The following is a 20,506-nucleotide window of genomic DNA, read 5'->3' as shown; positions in this document are numbered from 1 at the left end:
GTTCTGTTCTTTTATTATTTCAATTAAGATTATGCTACGTTACCCAATGGTGAAATCTTACTTAAAGTAAAATAAGAAAACAAAATTTAGGAAAAAGCAATGAACAAATGCTGAAGTTGGTTCTGTGAATTATGACACATTATATTCAACTTCTAACAATCTTCTGATTGTGTGGTAGGAAAGAGATGGAAGAATTCTGGTTCAACTTCTTTTCTCAGGCTTCTTTGAGTTGTGCCTTCCTTTTTGGTGTTAGATTATCACTCTTCAGATTGACTAAAGGGAAACTCTTGCTGTGTGGGTTGTGTTCTGTGTGGACCCAGTCCTGCGACATAACGTGTTTGGGAATAAACCTGTTTGGAAAGGGCACTTTCAGCATATTGATGCATCTACAAACTTGGACATGAACATAAGTTGGTAAAGTTGCTTTTCTAAGAAGTCTGTTAGTAACTTTTAGAAAAGGATATGCTGCCCTGTCCAGGAGACAGACAGACACCTGCTTTCCCGTATATCGACGTCTTTTACACCCATTTAGTCTGCTGCTGCTTCAACTTCAGTTTTACACCCAGTGCACCGTTAATGTTTACTGTTAAATAGAGTAGCCATTAGAAGTGTGTTTCCAGCTATCCATGGAAATACTTAAACTAACAAAAACTCCCATCTTTTTTTCCCTAGTTGGTCAAGTAAATTTCTATTTTCCTTAAGCAGATATTGAAATCCTCTCTATGTCATTTGCATTGTTAATAAATTGCAGGACTTTATACCACATCACATTACTCTACTGGAAATAGATTTGGAATATGTAAAGGTACAATATACGTATATTTTTAACAGTGAAAAGTAATTTTCGGACATAATAGCCAAAATAAAGTACCATGAAGCTATTAGCAGTAAATTGATTTTTTTTTAAATGTAATTTAGTATAAATACTGACAAGCTTAAAAAAAACCAAAACCCAAAACCAAGCAACAAACGCATACTCATTAGTCATTCAGTTTAGCAGCACAGAAGCAGCATTGGGCCAGGGTGTGTGTTTTTATGTCTGCTTCAATTGCACACTTCATTTATTTGGACATGGCATAGGCGGCTTTCTCTGTCACACGGCATCACTGCACGATTAGCAAGTTGCGCCCCAGGGCAGCTGGGACGCTTTGCTGGGGCAGATGTTCTTTTCAGCTTATTCAGTGGCCGTTCTGGGCTTGTTTACTGTTGTCATAGCTACCTACATTTCCATAGCAGCCGAGCTGCTGTGTGCGAAGCAAGTGAATATAGTTATAAAAGGATCATATTTTGTTCTGTCTCTATAAGTTACCATCTGTCAACTGACTGTGATGGATTCAGAAAGCAATTTAAGAATTAACAGCAGCTGGCCGATGATTTTTGCTTATATTAAAGTGACAATGGGTGAGGATGCAAATCAGTTGGTGCTTCAATGAAATGCTAGTTTCTTTTTTTTTTTCCCCCCATAATTGTAGCTGTTTGGCTTCCATCACTTTCTCAAACATTGCTGAAATCCTTACAGACAAATCCAAATGATCGGGTATCATCTTCTGTACTTGCTCAGGTGTAGGTGTTCCTTATGCTTTCCCTCCCTATTGTCAGCTCATCCTTGTGTGTTGCTTCCAAATTGTCATGTTGCACTTGCTTTCACAGATCCTTTGTAATGAAATCATAATACTCTCCACAGAATTAAACAGTGAATTCTTGAGGCTAACAGCCAAGGTGCCATACACACAGGAGTGTGGTTTGGTGACATTCATCACTGTGCTCTGCTTAATAGTAGCAATGGGATCACATGCAAGTTTGTGGGTAAATTCAATGCCTGATCGACAAGCCCTCTGAATAATAAGCTCTTACACCTTTGCACTGCAGACATTTGGTTGAACCTGTAGTTTAGCAGTGGGGGCAAGAAGATTAGCCCAGTTGTAAATAATGTATTTATTGGTTGATTTTTCCAGATCCTGACATTGATGCTGCCACTGCCATGATGCTTTTGAATACTCCCCCTGAGATACAAGCAGGTTGTGAGTAGATATTTCTATAGCATATAGCAACATAGACGTGTAAAGTTAATATTCTCTTTTATAAGTGTACAGCGTACCAGATAAAAAGAAGAATTTAATGAAGAAATACGTCTTCCCTTGTAGACCCTTACACTTCCTTGACCCTTACATGAGTGTAATTTTGTGGTTCATATTACATTCTTTGTCATATGAATAACAGTAATCCATGATCTCTAATGGAAAAGAAAGGTTATTGTTATTCATGACATACACATAATTGAGTAACGTACTGTTATCTGTACTGATAGAAAGGAGAAAGGCAGGGAGAGAAAGAGAGCAAGAGAGTGAAGGGGACGTGGCATATGGTTTTGTTTTCATTTTGTTTTGATTTGACTCCCATCGTGTGAGTTACCACAGCCATCTGGATAGTTTCCATTCACTTGGGCACTGTTTCAACTCTTTCCTTGCACACATCCTGCCTATTTTCCTCTGTCTGATGCAAGGCAGTAGGCAGGCTCCGGGAGCAAGGAAAGGTCTCATTTCCTGCCTATACTGTCCTTGTTTCATGACCAGACCTGAGGTTTTGATGCTGTGTATTAACAGAGCACTGATAGGGCCTTGGCCCCTAGTGTACTGAGCTATGCAAATAGGGTGGGAATCATCCTGCCCCACAGAGCTTGTAGTGAAGATATTAGAGAAATTCGTAAAGAAATACAGCCACACAAAAGCAGGGAGTAGAAGAAAACAAACATATCACTGGTCAGCAAGCACAGTAGTAATGCTAAGTGACAGGCAGCTCTAAAAAATAAAGGCAGAAGTTAAAATAGAAGCCATTATCAAGCCTGTCTAGCATCACCACTATTGTTCTATCTTATGCAACCAAATCCAAATTTCAGGGGAAGCCTTGATTTAAACTTTGATACTCTGCCTAGGGAAGAGAGTCAATTACCATCAAAGCATTTCCTGTGCAGCCAAGGAAAGCTATTGTCAGCCTGCTTTGTGACCCTGCCAGAGAAGTGCCTCTTGAGAAGCTCCTCTCTGGGGAGAGCAGAATGTGCCAAGAAATGGTCCATTCTGGAAAGAGGGAAGAGTGGTCCTTGTCCTCCTCTCCTGAACAGCCTTCAGGGACTGTGTGCAGTAAATGGCCAAGCAATCCCGGCTATGTGTAAGTTGGAAAAAGGAAAGATTTTATCAGGCAGAGGAGATTATCACTGGGCTTAGTGGGAAGAGTAAAATGAGAGATCTTCAAAGGATCAAAAATTTAAAGAAGCTAGGTTTGTGGGGCAGAAATAAGGTGAAAAGAAGTTGGGGTAGAATGAGTGTTTTGGGGTAAAAGAGTATGTGGGAGCGGAAAGGAGAAATAAAGCAGTATGTGCAAAGAAAAGAATAGGGAAAATGCTGAATAATCAGAACTCCTGAAGGAACTGGAGACCAGGAGAAGACTGCAGACAAGAAAGGGAGGAGATCCATAGTAAGCTGCATATACTTAACATACTGCAGATTTTTATCACATATGTTTGCCAGCACTGCAGGTGTTTGCATGGAAGTGATTTGAAGGCTTGGGCACTGTCATGTTGTAGAGATCATAGCTTGGAGGTTGATAAATGACTTACTGCTATTTTAGTTTGTAGAGGTTGCTCTGAGGAAGGAAATTCTAGCCTTCTATGAGTTTGGCATATCTCTCCCCCCATGTCACCTTCCCAGTGGGCTGTTGTGTCAGGAGGAAAACAGGGAGAGGGAGGTGAGAGCAGAAAGATGGCTCCTCATTTGCATTGGTCCCTCACAGTGTCACGGAGTTGCAGAGTTTTTGGGGTTGGAAGAGATCTCTGAAGATCATCTAATCCACCCCCCTTGCTTAGTGTCAGCAGTCTCTGTGCCTTTAAACTGAAATGCACGGTCTGCTCAGATGCTCATGAGTCCTCCAAATGTTGGGTAGAATTGGCTGATGCCAGGAGGGAAGGGCAGAAGTTTTATCATAACCTCGGAGGTCCTATAAATTACAAAAGAGAAGTATTGTATGTGTGTATGTGAATGGATACCTGAGGAAGTAAATCAGCCTGTCCTATAAATTGCAGTTGGGTCTTATTGATCTACCATGTTAGGAAGATCTTAGGCAACTTAAAACAAATTAATTACCGCTGCACATTAAGAAACAACTACATGAAAAATCACATTTAAAATTAGTTTTCAAATAAAAGGCAATTGGGCTATAAAAAATTCATCACAATGCTGAGCATCATCTAGAAGTTCACAGTTCCTTCTCTGCTCTGCCAGTGACTACAGTGTCTGTAAATCAAGCTGTGAAAAATCAGGGCAGTAAGCATGCTGGTATTGTTTATTCCCTTGAAGATTCAGAGTTGTGTTCATCATATTAGACTGTGGTGTCAAAGCATGGGCTGAAGCCATCAGGGCTGCAAATGCCCCATCCTCTGAAGACAAGATTTGAAGAGAGAGGCTCTTAGTTTACTGTTTGGTCACAGGTGTTAATGCCTGACTGAAACACCCTTTGGTCTGAGACTCTTAACTCTGAATGTGCCAGTTACTTCCACAACAAAGATGGTGAGATGAAGGCAGAACCTGAGTGTCGTTTCATGGTATAACAACTTGGCTAGTCAACAAGTTTAAAACTGCTTCATTAACACCTTTGCTGGTCCTACAAACACTTAACCATTGTTGTGAAACATAGATACATCCAAAGTAGATTGTGACAGTCTGGATTCATATTTATGTGGATCGTTACATGAGTTGGCTTTTGAATTTGAAGGCATTTTCTTGGATTAAAAGCTACCTTTTGAGCAGGGTAAAAATCCGTGGTCATCTAGGCAGTGTGGGTGCTAAAAGCATCTTTAGGATGAAGTTAGCTAAAGCCATCATTTAAAGTATTAATGTTTTGGTTTTTTTCTTCTAATACAGTATGTCAGAAAAAAATCACATCTCACTGGTATTAGCAAATCAGGAGTGAACTATGCCTGCTTTGTAACATATATATGAATTAGCTTTATGGTTTTAAATGACCATTTGAAACTCTGTACCCATGTGTGAAACACTGCAAACAACCACACACGGATTCGAAATCAGCTTTTGCTTTTCTATGAAATCTTGAAGTGCTGTCTCAGCTGGCACAAACATTGCTTATCATTTACCCCAGTCACACTGTGCTTTAGGTTTCATGAAAAAAAAAAGGCAGAATAAAAGAGTAAAACATCATTATTAGGATTATTTTGCATTTGTGGAGGTTTTGCCTTACAGTCTTATGAAATTGATTGTTTACATGGCTACTAAAGATTGGAAGTAATGCAACTGTAGTAAGGGTGTTGACATCAGAAGTTAATTTCTAAAAATATTAACACCTTGCAGACCAAATATTTCCAGATTGTAATTAAAGTCAGAAGTTCAAAGTAGCCAACTACTTATAAAGCATGAAAGATACTGTGATATGCTAAGAAAGGGCATGTAGGTAACTAGTTTTGATACTTCATTTGCTTCAGTTTATGGAATTCCTTGTATTTCATCATGTTTCGTATGGTTTTATTATGTTTAAAAAGAAACAGCAACTGAACCACCTGCTTTCTTCAATAGCAGCTATCACAAGCTATGAATACTTTGGATTTGATTAGTAGCCAGTGCATTAATATTAATTCCAAAATACATTACTTGTATTAAGAACTGTATTTTGACCTGCAGTGGGCTGGGTAATGGCTAGGCCATCTTGGGCAAGTTGCATCAAATTTCTGGGCCTTTTTTCCGTGATGAGAATCTAATTCATAGATGACAGAGGAAAAGGAGGTTGTGAACAAATGGCAAAGTTCATGTTAGCAGACATGGGGGGAGAGAAGATGGACCATGCCCCACAGCTACTAACTCAGTGAAACCCGTGGGTTAGTTTTGTACCACTTAAAAGGTTTTCAATACTACAGTTCTTACCAATGTCTTTAAAGTAAATGTTACCACCTGTCACTCAAGTGTGGCATTCACAGCTCTTATATAAGAGTGTAGCAGCCTGGGTATGCCATTTAGCCTTGCTAAACCATTGTGTTTTGCCATTAATAAAGTGGAGATTTTTTTTGTGGTTTTGTAGTGGGTTTGAATTTCCTGAGATGCAAATCACTGTAATCATTTAAATAGAATGATAGAACCGTTTTGGCTGGAAAAGACATTTAAGGTCATCAAATCCAACTATTAACCTAGCACACTGCTGAGTTCACCACTAAACCATGCCCCTAAGCACCATAGCTACATGTATTTTAGTTACTTCCAGGGATGATGATCCCTTCCCTGGGCCGCCTGTTCCAGTGCCTCAGAGTAGCAATACCTTCTTAACTGGTGAGGTAATTCTGAATCATTGGAACCATTTTTTCTTTGGAAGGGACCAGTAAAAATGGAATGTGTGTAGTGTATTGCTGCTACTGCTAGTGAAACAAGACTGTGGTCCAAGTGATTTTACTGGAAATCCTGTCTTAATTCAGGAAACTGCTGACTCAGCGATATTATGTATAGCTTTGAATTCGTGAGTTGTCCTTTGCCTGTTGCTATATCATTTGGAAATTGCTCACAAGTGTAAGTACATTGCTCAAGCTGAAGTTCAATACTGCAAACAGTTCTGAATAGTTCTTGCAGGAAGGATATGGGTAGAAACTATAAAACTGAGGGTCCTCTCAGCCCTGAACATCCATCTTCAGTTTTCGAAACTGCATACCACTGCTCACTCAGGTTACCTGGAAAGTGGTGGCCTTCAGGAAACGTTGCAGCACTGATTTTGTGGGTGGTTCCTTACAGGAGACTGGAGCCCCATGTTAAAGATGTTTGGAAAGCATGTGACATGGAGTTTTGCTGGGTGCTTCTTAAAAAATAAGCTGTCCAAGGATAAGATCAATGTCTGCCTGGTTTGGAAATCTTTATTAATCTTTGTCTCAAAGTATGTAAAGCCAAGAATAGGTACATATATTTTAAATTTGACAGGAGAAGAAGTAATTCCCTAAAGAGGTCTACTAATACTGTACCTCTATACTTCTAAAATTGTACCCCAATGAAATATGCTTTTTTAAGCTAATGGAAGTGGATTGTATATGTGGAAGAAATATTTACAGGAATCAAGACAAAAGATTTGTATAAAACTGCCTTAATAACAGACAGAAATCCTCCAAATAGGATCAAATGGAACGTGCTGTTTTCTTGGGATATTTTTATGGTAGGTGAAACTCAATAACTGTAATGTTCTGTTTGTATTGTTTCTGGACAAGTCACGTATTGTAACTTATTAGACAGCTTCCAGCCTAACTCTTTGTATCAGAACAAGATAAACCATTGGCAGTAAATTGTTTTGGGGTGTTGTTTGTTTTTTTTTTGGGGGGGGGTTGTTGGTTGGTTTTTTTTCAGTTTTACTTAATTGTTTCTGTGTTAAGTCATTAAATTGAAGAAAGACAATTGGAAAGAAAACTTATTTTCATTAAATACGTTCTATTTCTTTCTCCCTGCTTCTCATATTTTGATTTAGCAGCATGATTTAGTTTGATGTTGAGCATTTACAGCATCCCCAAAATGAAGAACAACTTGCCATGGTTTTCTACTTACAGAAAAAATCATTCAGAAGATTTCATTGTTTTTATTAGGTGTCGTTAGACAAGGTATGAGTGTGATAGGATTGTCAGGATACACTTCTCTTCCCCGCCTTGATTTTTGTTCAGAATAAATGGCTTGTTGGATGCATCCTTGATTTGCAGTTTGTTAGGACCAGACTATGGAATTTAAGAGAAGTAAAATTGTCCTTGAGCAGTAAAATAGAAGAAGATAGGCACATGGCATCAAATTTATGCCTTGGATAAGAGAGTTGAAGTGAATGAAATTACGCATCTGGTCGATAACATTTGCTTTTGGCAACTTCTGATGTCCCATCAATTATACATCATTAGCAATTTCCTATTTTCAGTTTCTGTAGCCTGAGATAAAAGTATTCTGCTAAACGCTGTCCTGGAAGAGAGATTGACAGACAAAAAGCTGAAGCTGATAGGTATTAGCAAAAATTCAGTATCTCTTGTCAGTAATGCTTTCTTCTGTGCTAGAAGAGATAGGTCAAGGAAGAGAGTTCTGAGGTAAATGCACATGTTACATGATCACACAAGAGGCAGAGAACCAGTCCCTACATTATACCTTCATATTCCACTTTTTTAAAGTTAGTTTTCAATAAGTACTGTTCAGTTTTTCTGACTAGTCTATATATTGGCCACCTTGAGTCAGACTGTTTAGTTAAGTGTGTTCTTGTTTACCAGATGACATAAAGAACATATTAGCTCTTTTCTTTTGAATTGCCTTGGTTTACAACAAATCATTCTCAGCGCTGGTATTTCATTTAACTTTCCATGTGCCAACATTTAGCCAGGAAGTTGGTTTCCTTATTTAGTGAGTTGTTAGTGTGCCCATGTGTCTGATGACTCCATTAATGGAGTATTACCTCCTTTTCCATTTTAGTTTTGCCAAATAGCTCTATTGTGTATTAAATCAATCACTTCTCAGGGAAGGACCTAGTTTAACATGGTTTTGATTGTTTTGAAGGCCTTAGATGAGGTTTTTATCTCAGCTGGATGGAGGAAGTTTGCTTTACCTGCATGCACACTTGCAAGAGATTACAGATGCGATCTGTTGAGGGATGCGACGGAAGAAGTCCACAGTTTGGGATATTCTACTCAGCTCGTGTGCTTACAAGACTATGCTCTGAATTAAAACAGTTCCACACTGGCTGTGGAGTGATCATATGTCCACCTACTTAATTTTCATCACCAGAGGCTGAGTACAGGCTACAAAACAAACATTTTTGAGGGCTTCTGTTGGGTCTTTTTAACACTAGCTGAAGATGGTCTTTTGATGGATTCTTATTATGGTGTGTTCTCCTATGTGGCATTCACTTGATTGTCTGTTAAAATGTAATGTGAAAATTTGCTACAATAGACAGATTGTTTTCCCCCTTTCAGAATTTCAGAGGTGCAGTCTGGAGTGGTTACCTTGGATGCATAGCTTCTCTCTGCAGTTAGCTCTTGGAGACTTGAAATGTCAGCAGATCTTACTCAGGTTGTGGGAAAAGCAGCATAAGATCCCAAAATTATTTTCCCATTCATGCAGCAGGTTAGGGGCAGATTCTCTGTACACAGTTTAACTTTACTCCAGTGGAAGTATTTCCTGAATTTAAGCTTCCTGAGAGCAGAATGAGATCCAATGCCTCCTTGAAAACACAGCAGTGATGAAGGCTAAAGGTGAATTATTATTTTTTTGTTTTGGATTCTTTGCATTTCACTAGGAACATTTTGTGAAAGAAGAAACCTTAATCAAAGAAATTCACAGATCTTTTTTGCATTGTTTTCTTGAGCTTAGTTTCTAAGATATAAACATCTCTAAGCACTTTCACAGAAGAGGTGCAAATTACATTTCACACTTCTGCAGAGGAACTGGGAGCCATGTAACCTGCTTGTATTGTTGGTTAAAGAAGGATTATGAAAGAGGAGTCTGGACTGTAAGGTGTTAGTCCAAACTGCCGTTGATTGATGATACGGCTTAGAGTGAATTATCTTGCCTCCACACCTTGAATCTTCAATCTAAAATATAAATACCTCACCTCAAAGTATGGTTTTGAAACATAATTAAAGCTTGTAAGGCATAAAGGTATCTTTGGAATAAAGTAAATCCAGTAAATAATCCACAACCCTTCAAAGGAACCTACATGTGGAAAAAAATTCCTTGTATAATAAGTAGACATCTTCATACAACCTGCACAAAGGCAGGGAAACTGTCCAGGTACCAGGGACCATGTATTAGCAGTTTATATACATAGAATTTTTTTTAAAGAAAAATAATTGCTGTCATTTTAGGGAAGGATGAGTATCGATGCTTTAGATACTGTAAGGAGAGATGCATGAGCAGTAGAGATCAGTCTTACAGTGGCACATTGGTTATGTGGATAACTAGAAGTTAATACCTTCTACCACTGAATTATTGTGATCCTGCTTTTCATTTTAGGTTAAGAATGCTACAGAAACTAATGTACCAGCAAGTTGTGGTGGGTTGGTTTTTTTTCATGATGGTTCCAGATGTTTCCTGAAAGGATACACTGCATCGTCCAGTGTCCTCCTTCAGCTGACCCCTTGCATACAACTTTTCTTTTTGTCTGTCTGCACAACTTGACTAGTGACATAGTGATCTTGCTGAGTCATAATTCAGAGAGCTTTGGGAAACTATAAAAATAAAATCAGTAGCAATAACACTGCTGTTGCAAACTGAAATAGTTACTGAATTCTGAATGGTAATTTCAATGTGCTGTACTTCAGAAAAGGCCCCTTCTGGCATTAATAGGCCTGTTGAAGCATTTTAATGATTGGTGTCAATGCTGAACAGACCAGACATCACTGAAACGAGTTTCATTGGCAAGAATAGGTACCAAGTTGTCTTTTGGGGGATATTTTCAGAGAGCAAACTTTTTTTTTTTTTTAACAGTTGTTAATTCTTGAAAGGATGATGTGGAGTGTGTGTGTGTGTTGTGGTGGGGATGTTTTTACATGTGAAGCTTTTGAAGAGAGTATTTCTGAACAGCACACCATGACTTACAAACCTGCAAAGGGTCAAGGAAGATGGAGAATGGGTTTGAGTGGGGATGTAAATACATGGAAAGTCTGAGCTATGAGACTTGGCAATATATATTTTTTATATATAAGAATGCAGGAAAAAAGAAAACTCAGAGAAGGCAAAGAATGAAAAACACGAGACAGTATTTTTAAAGAAGTGATGGAGAAGTGAACAAGATTTTTTAAAGAAGCAATGGGACTTTTCAGTAAGGCAGAAAGACAGGGTAGGAGAGGAGAAAGGATAAGCATCAGCTAACTCTGCCAACCTGGATAATTAGGTAACCACAGAAAGAAGAGTTTGGGCATCAAGGAGCCTGTTGATGTCTTTTTGCAAAAGAACTGTCAGTGTTTTTGCTTTGAAGTTTTATGTGCATATATATGTTTAGGCAACATCCATAGCTAACTGATAGGTGGCTCTGTGTGTGTGCATAAGTGTTTCATTTCAGTATAAAACTGGTTTGTATCAGAGTAAAGAGAAAATTCCCAGATCTTTCTTGGTCAAAACTCCTGGTGAATTTATTTTAACCGGACTTTGTAAATATAGAGAAACTATTTTGTAGTGTAATCTGGTTTTAGGTTTATCAAGTTTATGTGGTACTTTGAATTTACCTGTTATCTGTGCATTTTAGATAAGCCATATCCTTGAGCAGACTGCTTTCCTTTTGTAACACTGGTATTTTGGCCATCTTAATGAAACAAACATAATTAGAAAATCAAAATTTGGAGGTTTTAGCAAGATAAGATTCCTCTATAGTATTTATAAACCCAAACATTGGTTCATTGAAAGCCTGATAGTGTCCCCTGAGGGAAACAGATTTGTTTGAGTTCTCATAATCTAGTGCTGGAGGAAAAAGTGCACAAAGCAGTGAAGTATAAATAGTAACAAGCAATTTTTAAATTATTTTGGTCACTGAAAGCTGACCCTAGTTGTTATAAAGTATGTTCTGTAATTTTAGCCATTTTGAGGCTGTACTTAAACACCTAAATATAAATGACCTTTTCTTCAGAGGTGCTTAAAAGCAAGGGTGGGCATAACACAGTGACAGGATTTGATTAGGGAGGGTGATATGCTCTCACCAGCAGGAGAAAGAAGATTATTTTCCCAGAAGTAATCTGTGTGGTCTAGAGTGAAGCAAGGTGAGCATCAGGGTAGCAGGAGGGGAGGTGGATCTGGCTTGATGATGATAGGACATTAGAAACGTACCTCAGAAGCTTAGAAATAATATACTTCTGAGCCTATTTGTCTCTGCCTCAGAATATTTTCAGGTGTGAGCATCTGAAGTTGGGCAGGTAAAGTGTATGTGTTGACTCTTAGGCTGAATGATTTTTCTAGTCTCCCTGTAATTTGTTTAAGAATAAAATAGTGTAGGTGTCTATAAAGTGATATGGTTTGCATTTTATATATGTATTTATAGAATATCTGTATGTTTAAAAGTAATACATCCAGAGTAATGATTATCATTCTCTTTTGTGACATTATCCATCACGGGAAGTTACAGTATGAATGATGACTTTTATAACAAAGAAAAAGTGAGCAAACTTGGCTATCTGTGAATGTTAAAGAAGCAAGTTCAAGTTGAGGCTGTTGGAGGTTACTGTTTCAAACTGAAGGGGCATAATATCTGTGCAAACAAATGGCATTATGCATAAGTCCCCGGTAAGTGCATGGTCTAGAACTGTGTTCAGTAGTCCTGCATCCCATAGTGGAGGAGAAAAATGCTGAGGACCTGCTAAGGACAGACACTTCCTTTGGTGGTGCGATGGTAATGCTGCTTCTGCTTTTCCTTCAACTCAGAGGTTGGCTGCCCTAGGCTAAGCAGGGCACAGAAGCTTGCCTGGATAGAAAAGAAGCACTTTCTTGTAGGTTAAAATCTTGTGGGCCAGAACTGCAGCTTCTGATACACAACCAAGTTAAAAGGCACCAGGGAAATCTCTTATCTGTAGGGACCAGTACCTACACATTCTAGTGTCAGTGGCCTCAGTGTGCTGTGTTGGATGGAGGAGGCTCAGCTGTGCCCCAGCCATGTGCTGGAAGTGCATGACTGCTGCCAGGCTGGGGGACAGAGGTGGTAGGAGAGAGCATCTAATTAGTGATATGGAGCTAATGCCTTGTTTGTCTCTTTTGGTAAATCCATATTTGTAGTTAATACTTTATTTTGCAGCAGAGATAGGCCAAGAGATTGCTGCTCAGAAAGTAAGCTGAGATGATAAAAAGCTATGTCCTATGTTCTTGCAGTGAAGTGCTTATGTTCTACTAGGAAGTGCTTATGTTCAACTAGGTCAGGCAGTGGCGTCCACAAGCCATGTTATCATTGGTTGCTCTTAATTTTTTTGCCATGAAAATTGGAAGTAGCATGGTGTTTCCAAGAGCTGAGGCTGAGATGTTCAAGGTAAGCAGTACACTACACAAGCCTCTCTAACGTTTTCTCAGTTCCTTGAAAAGCGTAAGTTCCACAATTTACTCCTACATTTGTCTAACTTTTCCTTTAAAAGAAAAAATGTTCTTTTTTTTTTTTTTTTTCAGTTCCTCCAGGAGTGATACAAAATGGAGCTCGAGTTCTGAGTAGAGGAATATTCCCTGGAGCCAGGCCATTGCCAATCAACCCTATAGGAAGCATGGCTGTTGCAGTAAGGTAAGAGTGGCTCATTGCAGGATCTTCATGAAATGAATCAAATCAGTATTTTGCAGGGAATGTAAAAGCATATGTAAGCTCTGGTCAGCAGATCCTTTGCTGCTAGCTAATACTTCTGAGGTTCTAATCACAGAATCACTGCAGTTGGAATTGGCCTCTAGAGATTGTCTAGTCCAACCCCCCTCCTAAAGCAAAATCCTCTAGAGCACATTACTCAGGACTGCATCCAGGTGGGTCTTGAATGTCTCCAGAGAAGGAGACTCCACAACCTCCCTGGGCAGCCTGTTCCAGTGTCTTGTCACCCTCACCATAAATAACTTTTCCCTCATATTCAGATAGTCCTTCTTGTATTCCAGTTCATGCCTATTGCCCCTTGTCCTCTTGAAATAAAACTCTGCCACCTAAAATTGTTAGGTTATCATTCTTTGCAAGATGGCAATGGCATATTTCTGTTGCACACTGTTTTGTAAAAAGCGGTTTTATTTTCACTAGCAAACAACAGGCTGTTTATGTTGAAAACCTACAGTGACCTGTTCTTCTAAGTGCAAATGGTTTTTCCTTCTCCTTCCTCCCTTTTCTGAAAGACCTTTTCCTAGATGAAATACCAGTGAGAAGAGTATCAATAATATTAAAGCAAGTTCTGAAAGATATCTAAACGTATAGCTGTAATTTTATTATTAACTTAGGTGTTTGTGAAGCAGTTTCTTTCACTGCAGTTTCTATTTCGAAGTTATACCGAAAGATCTGAAGGTAAAATGTAGTTTGAAGATAATCAGGTCTTTCAGAAAGCAGGGCAGTAAGAGACATCTAGTGATAACAGTAAGAACTGTGATTCGGTGGATTGCTTTACTTAAAGCAGTGGTGGTTTATTGGTGGAAAAACAATTTGCCTCAGGTGTAGCTCCATTTTCAGTCAGTCACAACAGAGACTAATTTAGTCAAGTGTGCTGCCAGTGCCCTTCTCTTTGAGAACTCTCAGTATCTGGAAAACCTGCTTCAGCTCAGACAATGGGTATTTTGGGTGGGGTTTAATAATTAGCACTGACCCCACTTTGCTGGGCTGTTCCAGTTACACTCTCTGATCTCAGTAAATGGCTACAAGGCAGTGAAATAAAGTGTCTTGATAGCTACTTAGTTTGTTATTATTTATTTGGGATTTTTTTCCTATTTGCTCTTTACATTTTTTACCCCTTTCCAGAATTAGTGTCTGGCCCTTTGGGTGCAGTATTTCTAGCCAATAAATGGAGAGAGAACTTATGACATTCCTATAATCTGGTTGCTTAAAATGCATAGAAGGGAAGACACTAATTGGAATAAAATCCATATTTTTTGTGGGCAACTTTTTCAGCTGTTTTTCACATTTGCTGCACTGAGGGGATACAACCCTGAGGGTCATCCTCCAGTAATCTGCAGAGTTCATCTCCCTTTACCACGGTCTGGCCTTGCTAGCAGAGGTCAGCTGTCTTCAGTAGCTTTGCTACAGACTTTAGCCAGGACTTTTTCTCTGCGCCAGTGGGGATTGCAGAGCTGTGGGACTACTGGAATATTAAGTTAGATATAATTTTATGAGGTGTCCAAGCTAAATGAAGGACATAGTGGTCTGAATGTTCTCTCTTGAGTTTATCTGCATTTCCTGCTTCATAACTGGGGTTATGGACCCTGTTTCGTAACTGGGGTTGATTCAAGAAGGAGAAAGAACCTTTTTTCCTTCCAAGCTGCTTGAAAACTTTCTTCTGCTTAGTCATCCTCAAATTGCTGTGCTGTAAGCCTGTATATGGTTACATTTGACGCATTTTCCGAGGACTATTTCTCACGTTTTTTCACAGTAGGCAGAACAGGATCTTTACCAGCTACCTGCTAATGTAGATTTGGGAAATTAGGAATTTTACCCCTCCTTTGCTTATGTTCATTTTGCTCTGTCTCAGAGAAGAGCATTTATAATTAGTTAATGCAGACATTTCTAATTCTTTTTGTTCTTTTCTCCAGCCTTAGGCAGTATTAGAAATAGCTTGCTATGAATATATCCCGGTCTGCATGATGTCTGCTCATATTTAAGGACTCCTGCAATATCCTCTCTTTTAATTCTTGAGAAGGGGCAAGGGGGCGTGGGAGAGGCTTTGAAATCTTTGGAGAAGTTGAGGGACTCTGCAATAGAGCAAGTTCTGCAGGCAGTTCTTTCTCCTTTCTCTTGGGAATATCAAGGTTCAGAATTTCTTTAGGAAGAAGGTCAGCCTGGATGCAGGACGCCGCTTAGAACATCTGGTCCTCTCAAAACTGGATACTTCTATCAGTTACTGTAAAAGAGATACCCTGTTTCTTGGTGCTTACCCTTCTCCTTGGATTCATAGGGCTATATAGGACCTGTTGTGTGAAGCTTCCATGGCATCTCATGATAATAACTTCCGCTTATCACGTGCAGCAGGAGGAATTTGCTACAGCATCCATGCAACCTTCTTCTGTTGCAGTCAAGACTAGGAGTACTGCTCAGACAGAGCTGTCGTTCCTGCATAGAGGGGGATGCTCCAGTCAGGCTGGGAGGGAATGGTTTTAGACCTGTTCAGGTTCAAGAAGGTTGATTTCCTCTTCCACTTCTCACAAGGAAGGAAGTCTGCTGAGCAGCCACAGGAGGTCTCCTGTTACAGTTATCTGCAGAAAGTGTGTGTCTGCTTATATATTGAGAAGCCAGACAACTTCTTTCCAAGAAGTTTTTATTCAATTTGTATTTTCTTGAGAAAAGTTCCTTTGCTGAAAGGCCTAAAAAAGGTGGTTTTCATCACTCATGTGGAGGACCTCTAGTAGTTTCTTGGTAGTGGATCCTTTCATAATACATTAAACTTTGGGGTTTTTTATTTTCCCCCAAATTACCTGCAAATAACTTGTCCTGTTGTGCAGACTCCCAGTGTCAAAACAGTTCTGACTTGAATTAAATTTGCAGTTGCAATTAGTTGGAGTGGTTTGACTAATCTGTTATTCAGAAAGGAGTCCTAAGCCATAGCATTGGACTAAGATGCTGAAATCTGTGATTTCTGATGTGTTAGCACTTATCAGTTGGAAACTTTACTGTGCTGTTCTTCTTCAACAGTGTGGCTGAATGTGTTAGTGTATTTTGTTCGTGCATAAGGTATCAATGTGTTGCTGTTCCCATGTAATTACATGTCATTATTTCTTATATTTAAAGTAAGATTGGATTCAGTAGTTTAGGTTAAAAACCCTACTCAGAAGTATTTAATAAACACGACAATTCCACCACTTTCCATGAATAAAGAGCAACAACTGAGGAAAGCATCATTATGTTGTAATGCATTTGGCTGAAATTGCACAAATAGGCCTTTTGTTCCAAACTATTCTACAAATGGAAAAGGCATCCCACACTATTTTTACTTTGGAAATCATCCTCTGGTGTTAAATCTCCACAGAAGAGCATAATTGGATGTGTTTTGACAGTAGCTTTTTATTTACTTTATTCACACCACTTTTAGCTTGTTTACCATCCATATTTTCTGTGTTGTGGCTGACAAGTCTAAGACCCACCCCAAGGCAGCAGGGGAAAATAATGCTTCAAAGCTGCACAGCGTGTAGCTTGTCTCTAACATGAGATCCATCATAAATATTTTTGGCAGACCATATCCCCATACAGTTTCCTGAGAGAATCTAAGAGCAAATGCAGTGATATGTAGAAAAGAAGATACTGACTTACAAAGGTATTAAATGAAAGCAAGCAAAGCCAGTAGTGCCTTACATGCAGCAAGGAGCTGGCTATGCTTTGAAGGTGAGCTCTGGCTCTTACTATGTACCTCCACTGGAAAATACCTTTTAAATGTTTGATTATGAGGACTTCTATGTCCCTTGTGGTAGGCATAGCCTCTATCAAAGTGGTCAGTGCATCTGCCAATGTGTATCTTGGCAAGGTGCAAGAAGCTCTATCATATATATAGTTACCATCCACACAAGTTAGGGCTTTACACCAACTCTTTGGAAGAGCATGCATTTGGAAACTGAGATAATATTAGAGTTGTTTGAACTACAGTTTTGGCACATTGAGCAGACAGCCTCCACCATGATGTTTGTAATTTTCTTTGGTTATCAGTAGTGCACGAGGGGTTTGTGTCTGTCTTTGCGTCCCGCTGCTGTGCAGTATCCCTGCAGAGCCTGAGCCTCATATGCCTGACGTGAGCAAATCCACTGATGTGAGGTTGATGGAATTTCATTCCGCAGAGAATCTCACCAGCAGTGTGTTTTAACTGAGTGTTTCTAATTACATACCAAAACTGTCACCTATGGGTGTACAGTATCTGTCAACCACAAGGATCAGAGATAGATAAGGTGATCTTTAAACTCCACATAGGTTTGTTTTGCTCATCAAAGGAGTATATTTGTCTCTGGAGTGGAATACAGTAAGTACTTTTCCACAGAACTTTTTGCCATCTTGCAAACAAAACATGATCACCTGTCTTTTTTTAAAGCTAGTAGAGAAGTTTAAGGAAGGTATACCTGCCCTTGGAAAAGTGACTGAGACTTGGATCTCATCTGGAGGAAGACTCCTTTAAAGACAGGCACTAACACTATGCAAAGGACATGATTTCTTTACTGACTAGATCCAGCTGCTCAGCATCCCATCCAGCTCCTGATGACATCAGTAGCAGAACTGCCATCCATTACAATGGGAATGGAGTCAGGCTTTCAGAAGTCCAAACTTATCTTTGCAGTGCTTGAGAGCTGTGTCATTGTGCTACAGTCAAATTTAAATGTTTAAGAATCTGTGCATGGTCTAGAGCTATGGTTAAGATCTTTCAAGCAAATAAAACAGTCCATGTCAGTAGGATGAAAAGCTATATAGACTGTCCCATGTGCTTTCCTGAAACAGCAAGAAACTACTTTAAAACATATGAATATAGGGAAATTTCTGAAAATTTTGAAATAAAGTCCCAAACAAAAAAATGGGGAAAAATAATGTATTACTTTAAATTCATTCCCTCTCACTGTTTTAATAAGCAAAAAATTCTTAAACCTGTTCTTGCTCTCTGCAATTCAAAAATAATCCAAACATCAGAGTGAGCACTTATTTTAAAAATCTGTTATTATTTCACTAATAGAGTTATAATGAAAACTGTGAGCAAAAATAGATTTTGCTAGTCAAAATTTGTCCCCTGTACTGCAGGGGAGTTCTGTCCACTGGTGATCTATATTGAACTAAATGGATCATGGATTCATTTCTTAGTGAGTGTGTGACTGTATTAGAGCAATAGGGAGCTTGAGAAGGTCTTGGAAATGTGTACAGAATATGAATGCTTTAGGTATTAGTTTATTTGATATCTATTAAAGTACTTTTATCAGCTATAAGTAATTCTTTGTATCTTACATTTGAGCTATTGTGTATCAAGATACAAACCAGATTAATTTACTTCAGGAGACATGACTTCAACTTTGTGAATACCCTAAAATACTCTGCCTGTATAAGTAATGTTCATTTCTGTGAATATTCTTTGCTAATTCTCTCCTTGACCTGCTTTCTCTTCCTTTTTTATTTCCCCAAGCAGAACTGGTTGGAAATCTTTCAAAATGTAAGTGAAAACCAACGATTTTTCTGAGATGCAAATACTGTCCATTTCCTGACCAGTTCCACCACAGATGCCTTTCTTTTGAAGTGTATTGCTATTTCCTTTCCTCCCGTTTTTTAAAGTGATTTCTTTTTTGCACCTTTCTGTGGACTTCTTTTTGTCATCATCCCTATTTGCAGTCACTCCCGGTGGGATGCTAACCCCATAGTAGTACAGCTTCTCTTGGGACATTCCTTCTGTAATCCCTTTCATTCGATTTTTATAGGTTTTTGTAAGGATTGGGATCTAGAGTAAGTCCCATGAGCAGAGCTTTTGAATCCAAAGTATAGCCCCTTTATGTAAACGCAAACACTAGAGACTCAAGAGTGGGGCAAATTGAGGTGTCTTTTTGGCACATGGTTACTCTGCTCCACAGAACTGGAGCTTTCCTTTTATTCATAATCTCTCAGTACAAACTAATAGGAGTAGATCTAGTAACATGAAAATGGACATCTTGATTTAAATCCCATTTCTTAGAAACCTTGTTCACTAATAACCTAGTCGGTAGGAATCCCATTTGAGTTCCCACCTATTCTGTCCTGTATTTGTTTCCTTGGAGGAAGAATTTTTTGCTATTTCATAATGGAAAATCGGCAGCATGTGACTTTTATTGAGCCACATTGATCTGACTATTAGCTGCCTAGTGAAAGCAAATAACTTTAATTTTATGCTAATTTATGATAATTTTAACATCCCTAAATGTAAATTTACCCTAAAAATGAAGAATCTGTCACTTAAAATTCATCACATGCTTCCTTGTAATGACTGATCTTAAGGAGTTGGTTATAAATTCACCTTACAACTAGTTTAGTGTGGATGATTTCTTCTTTTAAGCATTTGGCATCCTCTAATGACAACCCCTGCAGTGGCAAACCATCACCAAGTAAATGCAGCTGGCTCGCTGCACAATCATGAATGACATTGCATTTAGTTATTAATAATTGAAGGGGCTCTGTGTATTCCTTCTGGGTTTTGTATATAATTTATGGATCATAAAGCTACTCAGAAATCTAGGGGAAAACAATTTTCTTGAGCAAAAGAGGCTGGCAAGAGGCTTTCTCTGCTAGTAACTGGGCCGTCTATTATATAAATTTGTTTGAAAATTCTGTAAATAAGAACATTTGAAATGACTGATTAATTTGCTACCTTCTAACATTGTCCTGTCACTGGCTCACAAAAGCCTGTTTCTTATTTCAGCAAGCTGTACAGACAAGAGCATTTAGATCAATAGGAACTGTGGAATTATATACCACTCCTCCATTTTCGAGCTTTCAGCCTTACCTTTCAGCAATGGATAAATACTCCACTGTTTCTGCTGAAAAGAAACAAGATGAGAGGTCCATTCCCTGAAACCTGGAGCACTTTCCCATTTTTTTAATAGAAAAGCAGTAATACTCTGGAATTGCCACTGTGCCATTCCTCCTAAGAAATGTCTGTGCTTTTAAGAATAGGTTGTAATACAGAATGGCCATGAGTGTGCAAAAGCACTGTAGTGATAGCATGAAGATTGCAGGAATAGATTTTAAAGCAGTTTATCATGTGATACTTTGAACAGTCTTGCTTGTTTGTTGTTTTTTAACTGATTGAAGGCTTCAAGGCTGGTGAACTGGTGGGTGGCAGTGATATTGCCTTTACTCAATGATGAGTATTCTCCTCTCTTTTTTTTCTTTC

General features: G+C 38.8%; 1 protein-coding gene across 2 annotated transcripts in view; it reads left to right on the top strand.

Annotated features, from left to right (window-relative positions):
• The window catches only part of FOXN3 (forkhead box N3), a 129,924-nt gene that overhangs the window by 107,703 nt on the left and 1,715 nt on the right, over nt 1–20,506 (top strand). Inside the window, exons 4-5 of one of the 2 annotated variants that reach the window (XM_010003705.1) lie at nt 1,956–2,021; nt 13,131–13,239. In XM_010003705.1, coding sequence (XP_010002007.1) covers nt 1,956–2,021; nt 13,131–13,239 — 175 coding nt within the window. The remainder of the gene's footprint in view (nt 1–1,955; nt 2,022–13,130; nt 13,240–20,506) is intronic. The other variant, XM_010003706.1, reaches the window with a different exon arrangement.

The sequence above is a fragment of the Chaetura pelagica genome, unplaced genomic scaffold (genome assembly GCF_000747805.2).
Source record: "Chaetura pelagica isolate M959 unplaced genomic scaffold, ChaPel_1.0 scaffold48, whole genome shotgun sequence".
NCBI classification, from domain to species: domain Eukaryota; kingdom Metazoa; phylum Chordata; class Aves; order Apodiformes; family Apodidae; genus Chaetura; species Chaetura pelagica.
The sequence above is the reverse complement of the archived record's forward strand: the minus strand, read 5'-3'. Positions and strand labels throughout refer to the sequence as shown.